The sequence below is a fragment of the Suricata suricatta genome, chromosome 10 (assembly GCF_006229205.1).
Source record: "Suricata suricatta isolate VVHF042 chromosome 10, meerkat_22Aug2017_6uvM2_HiC, whole genome shotgun sequence".
NCBI classification, from domain to species: Eukaryota; Metazoa; Chordata; class Mammalia; order Carnivora; family Herpestidae; genus Suricata; species Suricata suricatta.
Window position 1 is genome coordinate 44,849,936 of NC_043709.1, and position 17,844 is coordinate 44,867,779.

Sequence of the window (17,844 nt, forward strand, 5' to 3'; positions counted from 1 at the left end):
ATTCTAAATTTTCAAACTTCTATCTAACATGATCCCCCACTTTTCCTACCTTCAGAAGGACTGGACAATCAGAACACAGTAATTACACACAATATTACTTTCACCAAGTGTTTACAATCATTCAGACATGTAGATAACAAAAGTGTTACTATCCATGTGTTCTGGACTGGATACAGAAGGAGGATTAAAATCTTTGCCCTCAAAGACTTCACATTTTAGGATAGGTCATTTCTAGTGAATATATTGGAGACATATTAGAAAAATTGCTAAGAGGTTTCAGAGGAAAAAATTCCATAAAGTTTGCTTACCATATTTTCATTCTTCATCATTCTGGAAGAAAACATAGCAGACTAAGAAATTTAGAGTTATGAAAACTTGCTAGGGAGCTACTGCAAAGTTCTGAACAATAGATGAAGAGGGTCTTAGCTCATTCTATGTCAGTGAGCCACATGAGTTAGTCTTTATGTCTCTACCACATTCCATGGGTTCAGTGGTTTCTGCAAACTCAGAGATTTTGAGTTCATGTTTAGAATTCCTCAATCTAAAAATAATCATGGAAATGCACAAACAGTTAGATACAAGACTACTTATTTGCAGTCTTGTCTACAGTTGTGAAAAACTGAAAACAAGTTGGTGTCCAAAAATAAGGTATTGGTTAAATAAACTATGGTACATCCATACAATGGAATACTATAGTGTTTGAAAAGTTTTTAAATAGACTTGAAAACATTAAAAGATATTTATGATATATATAGTTTAAAGGTAAGTCATGAAGAAATATGTAGAATAAAACTCTAGATTTTGTCCTATGTACATATAAGGGACTTGAAGAATACACATACAATGTTATTAGCAATCACTCTACTATTGGTATTATGGGAAGTCTTTCCTTGTTTTTGTTATCTATAGCTTTAGGTTTTCCACAGTGAATACACATTAGTTTTGAATCCAAAAAAAAAGTTATTAACTTTAAGGACACAAGGTGAGAATTTTAAGGGCTTGCAGTATGAAAAATGGTCTCAACTTAGAGGGCCACTGATTTTCCATATGTAACACTGCCACTGACTAACCAACTTTCCCAACATTGCGTTCTCCAAATATTTAGCAATATTTATGCCCGGTAGCCTCCCTCTCACATTTTATATTAAAGAATATAAAAATTCTTTAATTTTTATAAGGTGAGTCAACCCTGTGAGTTTTATTATCATCTCTGTTTACAGATGAGGTATAGTCTGAGGCTGGAAGAGTTTAAGCAAAGTGTAGAGCATTGATTCAAACTCACATTCCAAGGTCAACGCTCCAAGAAAAATATAACAAGTTCAACTTATGTTTATTCTTTTTAATGATTGTCTTGACTTTTATTTTTTAATAATAAAAGAAGGATGTAAATTTTGCCTCATCCTATCCATGTGTAAAAGATCAGATATAATTGTATGAAATCAAAAAATTTTGTATAGTCACTCAAAAGGGAGAGCAGTATTCTACCTAGTGAAGTAGTGCTTTTAAGTAGGGAAATCAATCACTTCCCATACCAAAAAAATATTCTCTCTGTTGTAAGATTTTCTTTTCGCTTTAGAGTGAAATACATTTGTCATCTTCCTGGCCCTGTGCTTGGTCTCTTTTGACCTTCTTCCCTACAAGATTTCCTTTGGGAAATTTTACTATGGATGGTAACAATATTTATTCATTTATTTCAACTTTTAGAAATTAGTTACACTGCATTTATGTCACACTTAACTTTCCAGGAGCTTTGAATTTAAGCCACAGTTTAGCATTCCTAGCACTCCTTAGCCTCTTTTTTTTTTTTTTTAATTTTACCCTTTCATCTGTCAAGTGATCCAGGAAGGTAGTTAGTACTATATATAGTTTATTTGAAGGTAAAGAGATGGAGAGAAACTGCAAACCATTCATTAAATACCGTTACTTTTGGAACTTAAAAGTGGTAGGATCTGGAGTTTCAAAGAACTGTGGGTGCCACTCAATCCATACACAATAAATGGACTTCATCTCTCTATTTCACCACTCTTTCCTCCTTTGACATTTCAAATGAGTAAAAACTTCTCTTTTTTTCTCCTTTTTATTAAAAGTACCCTAGAAAACTAAGTATGTGGACAAATTAAGCAAAATTAAATAAAAATCAAGCTGGAAGTGGAGGAGCTTATGCTCACCTTGGAGATCAAGCCAAGATTGTCAGATTTGTAATCCTTATAATGAGGATACACAAGCAGAGAGGAAGGGGCCTAGATTCACAGCGTGGCAGATATGAAGAGGAGATCAATATTAAACTTCCCACCTCTTACCATGTAGGATTAGATATGTATGGTAGTAAGGACAGCACAACAACAACAACAAAAGAATTAAGATTGGAAAAGCTCTCAAAGATCAAATGTTTGCTTTCATTCTGTAGTAAATTCTTATAATCATTAGATGCATATTTTTCCGTTCTCATTCAAATACTTCAAGATAAGCAGCTACCACCATTTCCCCTTGAAACTTAATTTCTTAATCCAGTAGTTTCAAAAGCCCATCTTGGGGCGCCTGGGTGGCTCAGTCGGTTGAGCCTCCGACTTCTGCTCAGGTCAGATCTCACGTTCGTGGGTTCGAGCCCCGCGTCGGGCTCTGCGCTGACCGCTAGCTCAGAGCCTGCAGCCTGCTTCCGGTTCTGTGTCTCCTTCTTTCTCTGCCCCTCCTCATCTCATGATCTGTCTCTCTCTCTATCAAAAATAAATAAAAACATTAAAAAAAAAAAAAAGCCCACCTTCCTGGACTACAGGCAAAACCGATTCATTTGTTTTGTTCTCTGACTCCCATTTCCATTTCTTATCCGGTACTGAGGCACCAGCCTTGAAGGCGCACTGCTCTTGGTGGCCAAGGCATTGCAACAGGGACAGCATGGCCATGGCTCGTGGCCCCAGTCCTGAAAACTGTAGCCCTTCTACCTTAATCTACCTTCTAAAATCTATCATCCAGCCCCAACTGATGAGAAAAGAAATGCTTAATTATGAATTATTCTAACAGGCAATTGTAGCGTTCTTATATTTTTTAGATGTATTTTCTTCCCACGTCTTGGTCATTGATGGGCAGTGGTGGAGACTCGAACCACTTCAACAGAGCACTGCTTATAAATTCTTGCTAAAATGGATGTGTGGCCCTGGGCCATAATATTCATACATGTTTTCCTTTTTACTTCATTGTAATTAGCATGCTGTTTATTGGATTCCTTTTACCTTTCCTTAAGAATTTGCTTTTTCCTTCAATTGTTTGCATTGATATCTTTTGAATTTCCTCCCTATTATTTATTTTTTTGGCATAAATAATAATTGGTGCTACAGCAGGAGCTTGATAAAGCTTTTTATTATGTTCCCTTTTGTCCAACAGCAATCATGAGGCATAAAAAAGGCTAAGCAGTTTGTCCAGAGTTACATAACAAAGGAGAAGCAAACTTTTCAGTAAGAGTTCGTGTTCTTAGTTTTCCGCATTCCGTTTTCATTAAAGGTCCAGGTCTCCTATTATTTCTGTTGATTTCTTTTCCCCTCTAAATCCTTTAGATTTTTTTTTCCCGGTAGCTTAATGTGTATTTTCTCTTAACTTCTTATGTTTGTTTTTTGTTTGAAATGTCTTTCTGATTGTATCCTTACTTCTTTTGTTTATGGATCCCGGGAAGCAATTTCATATCTTAGTTCAGTAAAGTGATATTTTCTCCACCAGATCATTAGTTAGTGGTAGGTGGTTAAAAACCTAACATTCTATAATTATAAAATACATTTGGTCTCCAGATTGTTCAGTCAATTGTGTTAAATACATTGATAACCTATGGGGGGGGGGGGATCTAGTTGATTCTCACCATTTCCATACTTGAAAATAAATTAGAACTAGATTAAAAGATTAATTTTTAGTAAAAATTAAACTTCCAGAAGAATTTTTTTATGAAAGCAATGCAAGAAACCACGTACACAAAAAAAGACTGATATATTTGACTGGATGTAAATGTAATTTTTTTAAATCATTGGTATTTTAAGGTAACAATAAACCTTATATTCAACACATATATCTGAGAAATAATTAATTTCTTATAAATCATAGTCATCAATAATAAATATATTAATACTACACTGTGAACATAAGGAAAGATCATGAACAGATAATTCTCAAAGATAAAGACTGATAAATGAAAAATAATCATATGAAAATACATTTACCCCCATCTGTAACCAAAGAAATAAAACTTAAAACACCATTATTGCCTATAGCATAGCAAAATTTAAACATCAGTTTAAAAGCTAGTGAGGTTTATGTGACTTTAAGTGATTTTAATTGCCTTTTTAAAACTTCTAAGCTTTAAAATTTTCTACAAAAAGCATGTATCACTTTTTTAATGAAAAATTTAACTCTTTAAAATATATATGGATGTGTATTTAACCTCTCCTCTGTAAGCACAATACATGACTAAGAAATGTACAAATATTTTAAATGGGTTCTACTGATTTGATTTCTTATTCCACTGTATTTCAATTAACTTAAATATTTTTTCCCTTGGAAATAAGAATTAACAAGGGAAGAGATTTCTCCAAGTTAGTGACATCACATGGTAATATTTCACAGCCAGGATAGAAGAGAGCGACCACGATAAGGACTGTTTTGTGGGAAAATGCTCTCTGGAAGGTCAACAGCTTGTAGAAGATTAACTCCATAATTGAACTTTGAGACATTGTCTGAGGTGTCAAGGTGAAGTGTTCTGGAATTGTTTAGGGTTCAGGGGAAATGGATTTGCCATCACAAAAGGAAATTTTAAGATAACTAGGTTATCGAGAAGGATGTATTTCTCTGTAGTGACAAATGTGTAGATTCCATCCATTAATTTCACGATGTTAAAGTTAATCTCAGGGTAAACAATTTTTGAATTTTTGCAAAGATCTCTTTAATGAGATCCATTAGAGAGGCAGAGATGAGAGTTATATAAGACTTTATTCCATTATTACCCAAAATGATAGCCAGGCAACACTTACAAGCAGTTTACTTATACTATCTGGTTAATCCTTGTAATATCCCTCTGAAGCAAGTATCCTTCATTATTCATTTCACAGAAGAAGAAGAAATGGACATGTAACGAGGCTAGATAGACTGAGCAAAGGTGCACCATAAGGACGTGGGAGAGGTAGGCCTTGAGCCCAGACAAATATAACAGTAAAGGCAGAATTTGCGCTCTGAATAGTATACTCCCTCTACATTAGACTTCAGTAGTCTTGACCTTCTCTGCAACATTTGGCCCCCAACTCCACATGAGGCACTGGCTAGTTTAACATAATCTTCCCACCATTACTTGCTTTAAGCACAGCAGAAAGAGCTTGGGTTTTATATTCTAACTTGGATTGAATCTTTGTTCCACTTTCATGTTCCTAAGTTCTTTATTTCTTCACCTATAAAATAGGGGAAAGTAATAACCTCAGAGAGCTGCCACGGAGATTGAAATACTATATGTGAAAGTGCTTAGAACAGTGCTTGGCAAATCATAGATGTTTAATAAATATTAGTTTCCTTTCTTCCTTCCCTTGCCAGACAAAAGTCATTCTTCCTTACAAAGTCAGTTTGCATGAAAATGTTTCCAAGGCTCTCGGTTTATCATAGAATCTTCAGAAAAGTCACTCACTAGATCAGATGGACCCTATTAGACATGGAGTCTCAGAGGCTTCTAATCACCTTCCTGCCCAAGGCAGGGTGTGCTGTGGAAAGCCCTAATAGAACCTGAGGGTTCACAATACTCTCTTTTCCAGATTTGGGCACGTTTTTATAGTTTTACTTCTGTGACTCTTGGATCTCTCTTGTTTTTCCTACATGACCCTGCCCTTCATTCCAAACTGCACTTTTATACAAATGAACTCTAGCTCAAACTGCTTATATGCCATTTCTCAAAGATGCCTTATCATTTCCTACTTCCACATTTTTTTTTTCTTCTGCCAGGCTTTCTCCCTGAAGTAACCCCTTACCGAAAATGTATCTTCTGAACTTTTACCTTCAGGGCTCAACTCAAATGCCTGTTCCTCATACATCTCTGGCCGCTCTAAGTGGAAGAGCTCTCCCTTCCTACTAAATCACTGTAGAACTGCATAACACTTAATGGACAGATTGTAGATACTCTACTGTCTGGGGGCTGAAGACTGATGGAAATGGCATCTAAGGGACACCTGGGTGGCTCAGTTGGTTAAGTGTCTGACTTCAGCTCAGGTCATGATCTCACATTTTCATGGGTTTGAGCCCCATGTCGAGCTCCGTGCTGACAGCTCAGAGCCTGGAGCCTGTTTCAGATTCTGTGTGTCCCTCTATCTCTGCCCCTCACTGCTCACACTCTGTCTCTCTGTCTCTCTGTCTCTCTCAAAAGTAAATAAATCTTTTTTTAAAATTTTTAATCATAAAAAATAAAATGGAATCTGGCTAGCAATCCCTTAAATGGCCTCTCCCAATGCCTTACTAAAAATAATCTCTGAAGCCAGCAAAAAGCAAATTCTCACAAATACACTAAAAACTAATAAACAACCTATTATCAGAATGAGGAAGGAATTTCTGACAATTTAAAGGCCGGAGGAACTGTATTGAGAAACTAGTAAAAACTGCTTTCCCAGTGAAAGTAGATAAAAATTCTTGGTCTGAGAGAACCACTCTTCACTCCTTCTCAAGCGCTTACTTCCTACTCAAAACGCAGAAGCCCTTAGGGCACCTGGGTGGCTCCGTTGGTTAAACGTCCAACTCTTGATTTCAGGGGTTGTAAGATGGAGCCCTGTCTCAGTCTCAGCACAGAGTCTGCCTGTCTGTCTGTGCCTTCCCCTCTCATGTCCTCTCTCTCTCTCAGTCTCTCAAAAAACAAAACAAAACAAAACCACAGGATCCCTGTCAGTCACCAACAACAGCCACATGGGGGTGGTGACCAAACGTTCTTCTATCAGCTAGGTGGTATTTTCTGTGGCATCCAGAATGCTATTCCTTAATTCCTAACACAGTGGTTCAAAAAAGTTAAACATAATAATAAAAACTAGAAAAGGTTTTTCAAGAACATGCAAAAAAAAAGCGGGTATGCCAATATTAATTTTTCTCAAATCAGAGATGGGAAGTTTGCAGGAGGGTTAATTGGAGGAAGGTGGTCAAAAGGTATAAACTTCCAGTTAAGATAAATAATACATACTAAATTATGTAATGTACACGATGTAATGTACAACATGATGACTTTAGCTAAAACTGCTGTCTGATATATTTGAAAGTTTTTGAGTGAGTAGACTCTAAGTTTTCATCACAAGGAAAAAACCTTGTTTTCTTTCTTTTTTTTTTGTATCTCTAGGAGATGATGAATGTTAATTAGATTCATTGTGGTAATCATTTCACAACATACTTAAGTCAAAAAAGAATGCCGTACATCTTAAACTTATATGGTGCTGTATGTAAATTATGTCTCAATACAGCTAGAAAAAATAGTCAGATGTGAAGCAAGACATAAAATTAATAGGGAAGTAAATATTTAATATTGGTAAAATTTATAGTAAAGATGTAATTATGAATCACTTTAAATAGAACAATGACCGAAATATATAAAGTAAAAATCGTTAAGAATATAAGAAAAAATAACAAACACAAGTGTTGCAGAAGACTCACATACCTTTCAGGCTTTGAGAAATCCAGTAGGAAAAAATAGATTGGAATAATATTTTTAATAATATGTAATAATATAATAAGTAAGGTGATATAGGTATACATATGTGCACAGATAAACTTACAGCTAGCTCACTAAAGATAAATAGATCATCGAACTAGTTGCCTTCAAAAGTATCTATAAAATATTCAGAAAACTTTATCATAGTATTTGTCTAAAAGGAAGAATTAAGAAATTCCAAGCCTTAGAAGACCAACCATTCTCTGATATGCATTACTATAACTAGAAATTAATAAGGAAAATAAATTTGTAAGCCAAAGTAAGCCAAAGTAAGAATTAAAACCACAATTACAAATCATTTATTTTTTTTACAAACCACTGAGAAATTAATACATAGGATATTACATATCAAATTATAGTATGCCACCAAAGCGACACCCAGAGGCAATTTCATTACTCACTTTTGTTTAATGGGGGTTTTTTTTGTATGTTCTAATAAATTTCCATTGTTTAAAATTAAACTCTAGCTACTTGAACATTTCCTGGTGTCGTCCTCCTTAGTAAATGTGTAAATCACCCTTCAAATGAAACATGCTAGGCCTAGTATTTCTCTTACTGTCTTTGTTCACATTTGTAATGACCTGTTTTTTCGTTTTCCATTTCTTTGGAACACCAACCACTTGGCCCCACATTTGATCACCTGGCCCATGCCTAAGACCCTTTAACTTAACAGTTTTGCTGAATAATATCTCTTAATTTTGATCCTCAGTCCTGCTCAGGCTATTTTATAGTTACTTCTTGGTTCCACACAGCTAATGTTACTGGCAAGAGGCACTGACACTTCCTATCCAGGACACAAGGGGCCTTTATAAGTTGGAAGAGCCTCACCTCACCTCTCAACAAGAAGAGGGAAATTACAGAGGGAAGATAAATGCAACTCAGAATAAGAATCTGTGGACCTTATGAATTTATCACAGAATTAAAGAAATACATATACACACACATATACATGCAAGCATGCATACATAAATGGAGGCTACAGATGCTAATTTTTAGGGATTCACTCAGAAGTTATAAAAAGTGTATTGGGGCGCCTGGGTGGCTCAGTCAGCTAAGGCATCTGACTTCAGCTCAGGTCATGATCTCACAGTCTGTGGGTTCAAGCCCCACGTCGGGCTCTGTGCTGACAATTCAGCCTGCTTCGGATTCTGTGTCTCCCTCTCTCTTTCTGCCCCTTCCCTCACTTGCGCTCTCTCTCTCTTTCTGTGTCTGTCAAAAACAAATAAAGGTAAAAAAAAATTAAAATAATTATAAAAAGTATATATATTTTAAAACTTTTAAATTCTACTTCAATGGCAATAATGTGAACCAACATTGATTTTTCCCATTCTGAGCTTCCTGTGTCCAGTAAGATCATGTGTCAAAAATATTAGGTGGCTATATTATCTCTATACTGAGCTCCCAGACATACAAAAGAATAAAATTGTTTTGTGTTATATGTGATTTCTCAATTCAAATGGGATGTTTACTTTTCCTAAATTTTTGACTAATATTACTAGCCATTTTATCATTTTTGTATCAAATACACCTGTTAATAAATTACAGTGCATTTTCTCGAGTCAGACTTGTCGCCAACCATAAAACGTTCAGTTTCCCATAAAGAAACTATGGATAATTGATATAGTTGACTATGGTACCATCAGAGGAAAAGACATTTGGTCCTTATTTCTCTAAAAGTTCTTGCTGAATTGTGTGTATTTACAGAAAGACAAATTTGTGTGATCAAAATAATTCATGTGGTGTTTAAACCTTTTAACATTCTTCCCCAATATAGACGAGGGTCCAACGTATCTCTTACATTGGACATGAGTAGCTTGGGGAATGTTGAACCCTTTGTGGCTGTCTCAACCCCACGGGAGAAGGTAGCAATGGAGTATCTGCAGTCAGCCAGCCGAATCCTCACAAGGTCACAGCTGAGGGACGTCGTGGCAAGTTCACATTTACTCCAAAGTGAATTCATGGTGAGCCAGCTGTTGATTATTCACTCCTCAGTAGGTATTTTGATAAACTAGACCCTAGAGGCACCTACTAAAATGATACTGTCCTCTCAAGTAAATAAATGGTTACAGTTTAAAAGGTTAAGGTTAGGGGGCACCTGGGTGGCTTAGTCAGTTGAGGGTCCAGCTCTTGATTTCGGTTCAGGTCATGATCCCAGGGTCGTGGGATGGAGGCCCATATGGAACCTGCTTGAGATTCTCTCTCTCTCTCTGTCTCTCTCTCTCTCTGTCTCTCTCTCTCTCTCTCTCTTTCTCTCCCTCTCTCTCAAAAAAAAAATGTTAAGGTTAAGTACAAGGTTTTAGATCCATCCTACATCTCAGCAAGTACTGATAAGTGTGCAAACTAGAATGTGATTACTCAATTGAGGCAGAAGAGGTAGGAGCTGGCCAGCAAAGTATCCAGAAGGAGCTGGGTAGAGAAGAGGCATTTCAGAAAGAAGGAACAGCCTTACTGTCACTGTTGGGGGAATTAAATTGTTCGATTTAGATGGAGCATTGAAATTAAGGTGGAAAGTGGCAAAGCTTGAGCCTCAGAGTTATACGGAAACTGGAGTCTTGATACATATTTAAAAGTTTGGACTTTCTTAAGTTTTTAAAAGATCACTCTATCTGCGGTGGAGTGAGCATTAGAAAGGCGTAGGTTGGAGGCTCTAGAGGCATTCCTGTGGACCGGGCATATGGTCTAAACTAAGATAGTAGGCATGAAAATGCGGAACACCTATAGGAATCTGTAAGAAGGGGACTGAATCGAGTGAGGTGGCCAAAATAAGGAAGAAGTCCGGAATGATACCTCAGTTTGTGACATGAGGAACAGGGCACATGTAGTGACGTTAAATGAAATAAGAAATATGGAAGAAGACCAAATGTGGGCTAATGATAATTGAAAGTTTTAGCCAAAAGTGATAACAACCCATCAGTGTAGCTGGTGATAATTTGATTCATGAAAATACATTTCTGACTCAAAAAGCATGGAAACAGATTAGACCTTCTTAGTTCTAATTACTGCCCATTATATTACTGGTATTATGCATTTTATAGCTCACTGTAATCTTAAATCAGTTGTACATCTTAAGCCAAGTTCATTGATTTTAATAAATTGATCATCTCAAGGTCTGTTCAGATATTTGCAACCATTCTAATGATGAAATATCCAGCAGTGGGCTGGATCTTCTATTAGCCTCATCAACTACTATTAAGCAGCCAGAGTAAAACATGCAGTTTTTAAAATTAGACTTTGTAGTGTGTCATCTCTTCATATACAAAGAAAACGAGACCTATTGAGATGCCAGAACAAGTCAATGATCATGCAGCTAATCAAAACTACATCTAGGATTCTTTTCTAGGACCATAGGTAGCTCTTTGTTTTTTGGGATAAGCTCTTAAAGGAAAAACGACAAGGAGTACCAAAATGGAAGATAATGCTGGAAGATGATAAATTTTCAGTGTATGTCAGAAAATAGGAAGAAGCAGAGGAGTAATAAACATACCATAGCTTTGCCAAAACAGACTGACCGGTTTGAAATTACCAAACTTGAATATGTGCTTTCTATTGAACATCCAACAATTTTTCTTATTTTGGTAACTTGGAACTGAGAAGTGATAATAGTTAGTTGGAACAGAGAGTAGGGATGAATATTATAGACATCTAAAATAATGCACGTTTAGGAAATGTGGTCTCTCTGTGGACCATATCTCAAATTTATGACACTCAGGCTTTCCTCAAATTTTCAGATTGACTGAAACCTGGGACAATTTGAATTAATTTTGGACAATTTCTTCCATTTCAATGAATATTGAATGCTGAGTTATATCTTCCATTGAAGAAACTTGAAGTAACAAAAACAGTATTTCCTGTGATCTAAAGATAAAAGTCTCTTATTTCTGGTTAACATTTATGTGAGCAATCTTCTGCACAATTTTAATTGGAGATCATACTATTTTGTATAATCAAATCTTTAAATAATTTTTTTGAAAAACTTCGGCTTATTTCTTTCTTTATTCCAGTCAGCTTCACATATTCACCTTTTAGATCTAATTCATTCCCACAGAGCCGTTTCTACTCTAACTGGTCCCTCTCCAAGCATTTGAGGCACATGACATATATATTCTGACAGAGTAAAAATATTTACACTCCTGTTAAGTGGGAGAAAACAGTGTCTGCATGCCCTTCACTAAAAATATTTCATTTACAACATAAATGGAACTGTACAATTATAAGCCATTCCTTAATACCAAAAAGCATCATATTACCATCACCTGAATCAATAAAAGCACCTTTATATTTCCCATTTGGGGAGGGAGGTTTTAATAATCTTAAAGGAGTCACACAATGTTAAAAGAGAATCCACTGCAGTGAAATTTTTGGTACTGAACTTATATAAAGAAATTTGAACTAATTTAAAGAAATTTGAGTACGTTGTCAATGTGTACATATTTCTAGCAATTATGTCAGAATAGAAATTTAAAAATCTAATCAAAGTTTTACATGTTTCTTTGATAGCCATATATAAAATAATGCTTTCTAACACAGAGAGATGTTTCTTAGAGTCAGCTGGCCAGGGTGCAGCTAATCTGTTTATGAAAGGAAGGGTGTTGGTCAACCAGAGGTGGTAGTCTGTTGTTTTATAAATGACTTTGAAGTTCAGTAGGGTTCTGGATCAGATGGCCCCCTGGGAAGATTTTCTTTGTGGCAGCATTAGATACACTAATTTGATATCATTTATTTTTGCAGGAAATTCCAATGAACTTTGTGGATCCCAAAGAAATTGACATTCCACGTCATGGAACTAAAAATCGCTATAAGACCATTTTGCCAAGTAAGTTTCTTGAATTAAGTAGTTTGCATTATAAAGCACAAACCTTCTCCACTAACTGCCACCTCATCGCTTCCCATCCTCACAACTTCATATACACCGAAGTTGGAGATATAAATACACATCAAGACTAATAACCATTAAAGTAGTTTGAGGTTAATAACTTTATCCTATATTACTTTATTACAATGGCCAGCTCACAATTCCAATAGACACATGGTTCTAAAATCGTATTGTGTCACACATTATGGTCACTTGGTTTTCATCAAGAGTGTCAAAAAATTCAATGGGCAAATAGTCTTTTCAACAAATTGTGCTAAGACAACTAACATTCATCTGCAAGAAAAATGAAATTGGACCCTGTCTCACACCATATACAAACATTAATTCAAACTGGATCAGACCTGAAGGTAAGAGCTAACAGTATAAAACTCTTAGTATAAAACAGATGTAAATCTTCATGACCTTGAATTAGTCAATGATTTCTTAGATATGACACCAAAAGTATGAACAACAAAAGAAAAAATAAATTGAACTTTATTAAATTATAAAGTTTTGTGCTTCAGAGGTCAAAGGATCCCATCAAGAAAATAGAAAGATGACTCACAAAATGGGAAAAAGCATTTGTAAATTATGCATCTAATAAGGGACTTTTTTCTAGAATGTATAAAGAATTCTTACCACTTAATTTGAAAATGGGCCAAGGACCTGAATAGACATTTCTCCATAGAATATATACAATTGATAGGCATTTGAAAAGATGCTCAACATCATTAGCCATAAGGTAAATCAAAACCACAATGAGATACCACTTCCCATCCACATGATTATAATAAAAATTATAGACTATAGAAAGTGTTAGCAAGAATATAAAAACACTGGAACCTTCACACATTGCTCATAGGGACGTAAAATGGTACAACTACTTAGGAAACAGTCTGGTAGTGCCTCAAAGGACAAAATATCATGCAGACATTCTACTCCTAGTAATATAACCAAGAGAAATGACAGCATTTCATTATCAATTACTAGACAAATAGATAGTTGGGATTTTGGCAAAATCCATAAACATCTCAAAGCAATAGCTCTGGAAAGGTGAAGCCACAAAGAATTCTATAAAGTATAGATATTGAAGGAGTCTGGGTGGCTTAGTTGGTTATGGGTGCAATTTCAGTTCAGGTCGTGATTTCACAGTTTGTGAGTTTGAGCGTCACATTGGACTCTCTGCTATCAGCACAGAACCCACTTTGGATCCTCTGTCTCCTCTCTCTCTCTCTGCCCCTTCCCTGCTCTTTCTCTCCTTCCCTCTCAAAAATAAATAAACATAAACATTAAAAAATAACTTTAAAAACTATGGATGTTGAAATAGTAAGGTCTTTATAATCAAGCCCATTAATTCACTCATAAAACATCCAATTCTCCATATTTATGGTAATATCAAGAATTACTGTTAATGGTGTCTTTGGACTTCCCCCTTTGGTGGAGTTGAAAACACTCCACTGTAACATATTTTTAATTGGTCCATGTAGTATAGTCCTGTTGAAAGGTGTTTTATAACTACAGCTGGCTAAAGGGGATGAAAGTGCCGTGCGTTAAAAATAGTGCTTCTCTCTCTCTCTGTCTCCACCTCTATCTCTGTGTATGTCTCTCTCAAGATTTTTCATCTGAAATTTACCAAATATAAGTAATTAGGGCATGTACATTTATTTCAGTTTCACCTAGCCATCTAACGTCAGATGTATTTGGAAATTATTAGGATTATTTAAAGTTCAGCCTTCTCTATTTCCTGCCTAGATGATATCAGACATAGTCCTGTGTCAGCTTTTCCATTCCCAGAACTGGGTGGATCACTTGAACCAGGGCACCTGCGCTGACAACTGACGTTGCAAATAATGAATTTTCTATTGAAAATGGCTGAAAGCCCCACCCACCCCCTGTTGCACAAAATATGATTTAGTAAATACAGTTTGGGCACGCCACACCATTATTGAAAATCATCAGAAAATACTGGAATTTATATGGAAAACTGTTTTGTACGGTTGGTATTAGACTGTAATATGGAATAAATTTGAAATATTACATAAAATACTTTAAATGATTAATATTTTAAGAATTATGATTTTTTTTATTATTTTAACCTATAATAAACCCAAGTTTAAAAGCTCCCAACTTACACATATTAGTGAGGCTATATAATTTGGAGGGTGTTTTACAGCAGAAATATGGATGGCCAAGAGCCAATTAAATAATAGCTGTTTCTCTGAGGATGATGTCAACCTAGGTCAGAACACTCTACATGGTAGACTAAAGTGTGAAGGTCAAGTTTATATCACATTATTTTGCAACATAAGCAAATATTAGTGAAGAAAATATATCTAGGTCCTAAATCATGAAGGCAATGGGAAAAAGAATCCTACATAAATATGAAGTTATGTCCACAACAGTGAAGAATAATAAATTTCATGTATATTTATTCCATGCAAACAATTTATTTATACAAATATAAAATAGCACAGATAAAATTAAAGAACTCTACTAAGTAAACCTAATTACTCTGGCCATTGTTTCATATTTAAAAATTCTAAGTCTGGTAATATTTCCTACTTATGTAGGAATAGAGCTTATGTTCTTATTAAGTGCCCAGAACAGAGTAGATATGCAAATAAGTGAGCCACTCATTAAGGCAACAAGTTATGTGGTAAAACAAAATACTGGAGTTAGACTTGACCCCTTACTCTGGCAAGAGCACTCATAGTTTACACAAATGACCTAATCTTTCTGTTCCAACTAACCTTTCCTCATCCCTTAAAGACAGAGATAATAGTATCATTCCACAGGGCAGTGTAGAGAATTAAGTAATAATGTGTGAAAAAGGAAGTTCCAACTGATAGAAAGCCCTCAGGTAATGTTAGTTTCTCCTTTCTTCCTACCTAACTGAAGATGAATTCATCATTAACCCCAGAACCAATTCCAGAAAACAGAATAACTAGGCAGACAAGTTTACAGTTTCAAAAGCAGACTCTTTAAGGGTCTTTTTTTCTCTCATAATTTTCACATGGATCTTAAAAAGTGAGTTTCCATATAATCACCATCTTGCATTGCCAAGATCAGTATTGCCCACCAAAGCTCTGTACAGTGATGGAAATGTTCTAGATCTCCAATGTGATGGCCATTAGCTACATGTGGCAATTGAGCACTTGAAGTATAGCCAGTACACCCGAGGAACTGATTTTTAAATTCTTATTTTATTTTAATAACTTAAATTCAGCTACATGTGGCTAAGTGGCACCATTTTGGACACTGTAGGCCTGAAATCTTCTCTCTTTCCAGCAACAAACTGAAGGTGACTCCCACTCACCTTGAAGGTGTGGCCAAGTCCCTGTCTTTCCTCTCATTTCCCAGTTTTCTTGAATTTACTTAGAAAAACTATGCTATCCCACTCATTCCTGTCTTTGCCTGGGGATACACTAGCAGTGTACCCTTTTCCCTCATCTGATAGCTTCTCCTCTTGACTCCAGATCTCAAACGCATTTCTTCCAGGAGAATAAATCTTCGGCACAGGATAACCTTTGATAAAATCTGATAGAATAGGATGCAATCAGAATATCAGGATCCAGGTCCCATTTTGTCTGTTAAGTAAAAGCCTTAAATTGCCAGAGGTATTTTAAAGAGGACAAACTGGGGAAATCTCATACGTTCTATACATTAAAGCTGTGTGTTCAATAATTTGTTGAGAGGAAATAAGAAACAGGAAGGAGAGCAGAAGAAAAAGAAGGAATAAGAGAGGAAGAGGGGTTAGGGAGGAGAAAAAGGGGAAGAAAGAGGAAGAAAGCAAAAGGAGAGAAGGAAGGAAATAAAAGTCGAAGAGGGAAGACAAACTGCTCAATGTTGGAATTGTTATTGCTACTACTCAGAGGTATTGTAAGTGGCATCCTAAATATTTAGCATATAACCCAGAATCATCTATTCTGAAAATAGTTATCAGAGTGAATTTGACCAATATATAAATTTAAAATATACATACATATATATACACACTTAAAATGCATAAAATGAATAAAATCATAACAGTCATGATGAAAATGATGACAATGATAAAGTTTTGGATTTTTTTAAATCTTCTACTTTTTTTTATTAGTCCAGTTTAACATTAAAAAGGCTTTGGTTAGAGCAGCACCTGGGTGGCTCAGTTAAGCATTCAACTTCAGCTCAGGTCATGATCTCACAGTTCGGTTCATGAGTTCAAGCCCAGTGCTTGAGTGCTGTGCTGACAGCTCAGAGCCTGGAGCCTGTTTTGATTCTGTGTCTCCCTCTCTCTCTCTCTCTCTCTGCTCCTCCCCAGCTCGCGCTCTGTCTGTCTGTCTCTCTCTCTCTCAAAAATAAATAAACATTTTTTAAAAAGGCTTTGGTTAGAACACTAATTTTCCCCTCAGTCACATGCTGCATTCTTGTCTTAAAAAAACGTATTTGGAAAATCAAACCTCTAAATACTTGGAAATCTTATAAATTACCAATTTCCAAAATAAACTTGACAAGGAACCTGCTTCTAAGCAGTTTATAGGGCTGAGTTCCCAATAAATCATATACTTGGTAGGCATTATAAAAACTGAAGGAAGTGGGCCTCTTTTCAAATCTCAGTGGTTGAGAGCTTTTGTGGAATCTTCTGGTAATCAGTGAATTCTGAACAGGAATGAAAGTTTTCCTGTCCTTTTTGCTAAGAAAGAAAAAATATCTAGAAAGCTAACAGCAATGTCTCAACTTTAATAGAAATGACTTGTGATATTAAATGCTCTATGAATCACATACCAGATAGAAATCACAAAGGGTACGAAAGTTAATTTTTTCAAGTGAATTAAATACAACTCTTCCCCTCAAGGGGCTCACTACAATTCACTGAGAACGAGCAAACATTTAAGCACTTAAAATATAAGATGGGTAGCTTAGTCGGTTGTCTGACTTCGGCTCAGGTCATGATCTCACAGTCTGTGGGTTTGAGCCCCATGTGTGGCTCTGTGCCTCCAGAGCCCGTAGCCTGCTTCGGATTCTGTGTCTTCCTCTATTTACCCCTCTTCCACTCACGCTTCTCTCTCTCTCCCTCTCTCTCTCTCAAAATTAAATAAACATTTAAAAAATACAAGATGGCAAATATTAAAATAAAACATGAAGAAAAAACTACCATAGGCTTATTTGGTCTAGATCAACAAAAGGGACATTGATAGGCACCAGCAAGAGCGGTCTCTGTATAAAGCTCAGGTCAGGACAGATTGGAGTGTACACAAGGAAAACTGAGGAGGTGAGAACAGTGGGTGTGATAAAGTCTCAGAAGTTCATCTTTCTG

At 35.9% G+C, this 17,844-nt stretch overlaps 1 protein-coding gene across 1 annotated transcript in view; it reads left to right on the forward strand.

Annotated features, from left to right (window-relative positions):
* The window catches only part of PTPRR (protein tyrosine phosphatase receptor type R), a 240,837-nt gene that overhangs the window by 187,953 nt on the left and 35,040 nt on the right, over positions 1-17,844 (forward strand). Inside the window, exons 7-8 of the mRNA XM_029955453.1 lie at positions 9,471-9,657; positions 12,425-12,509. Of these exons, the coding sequence (XP_029811313.1) occupies positions 9,471-9,657; positions 12,425-12,509 (272 nt within the window). The remainder of the gene's footprint in view (positions 1-9,470; positions 9,658-12,424; positions 12,510-17,844) is intronic.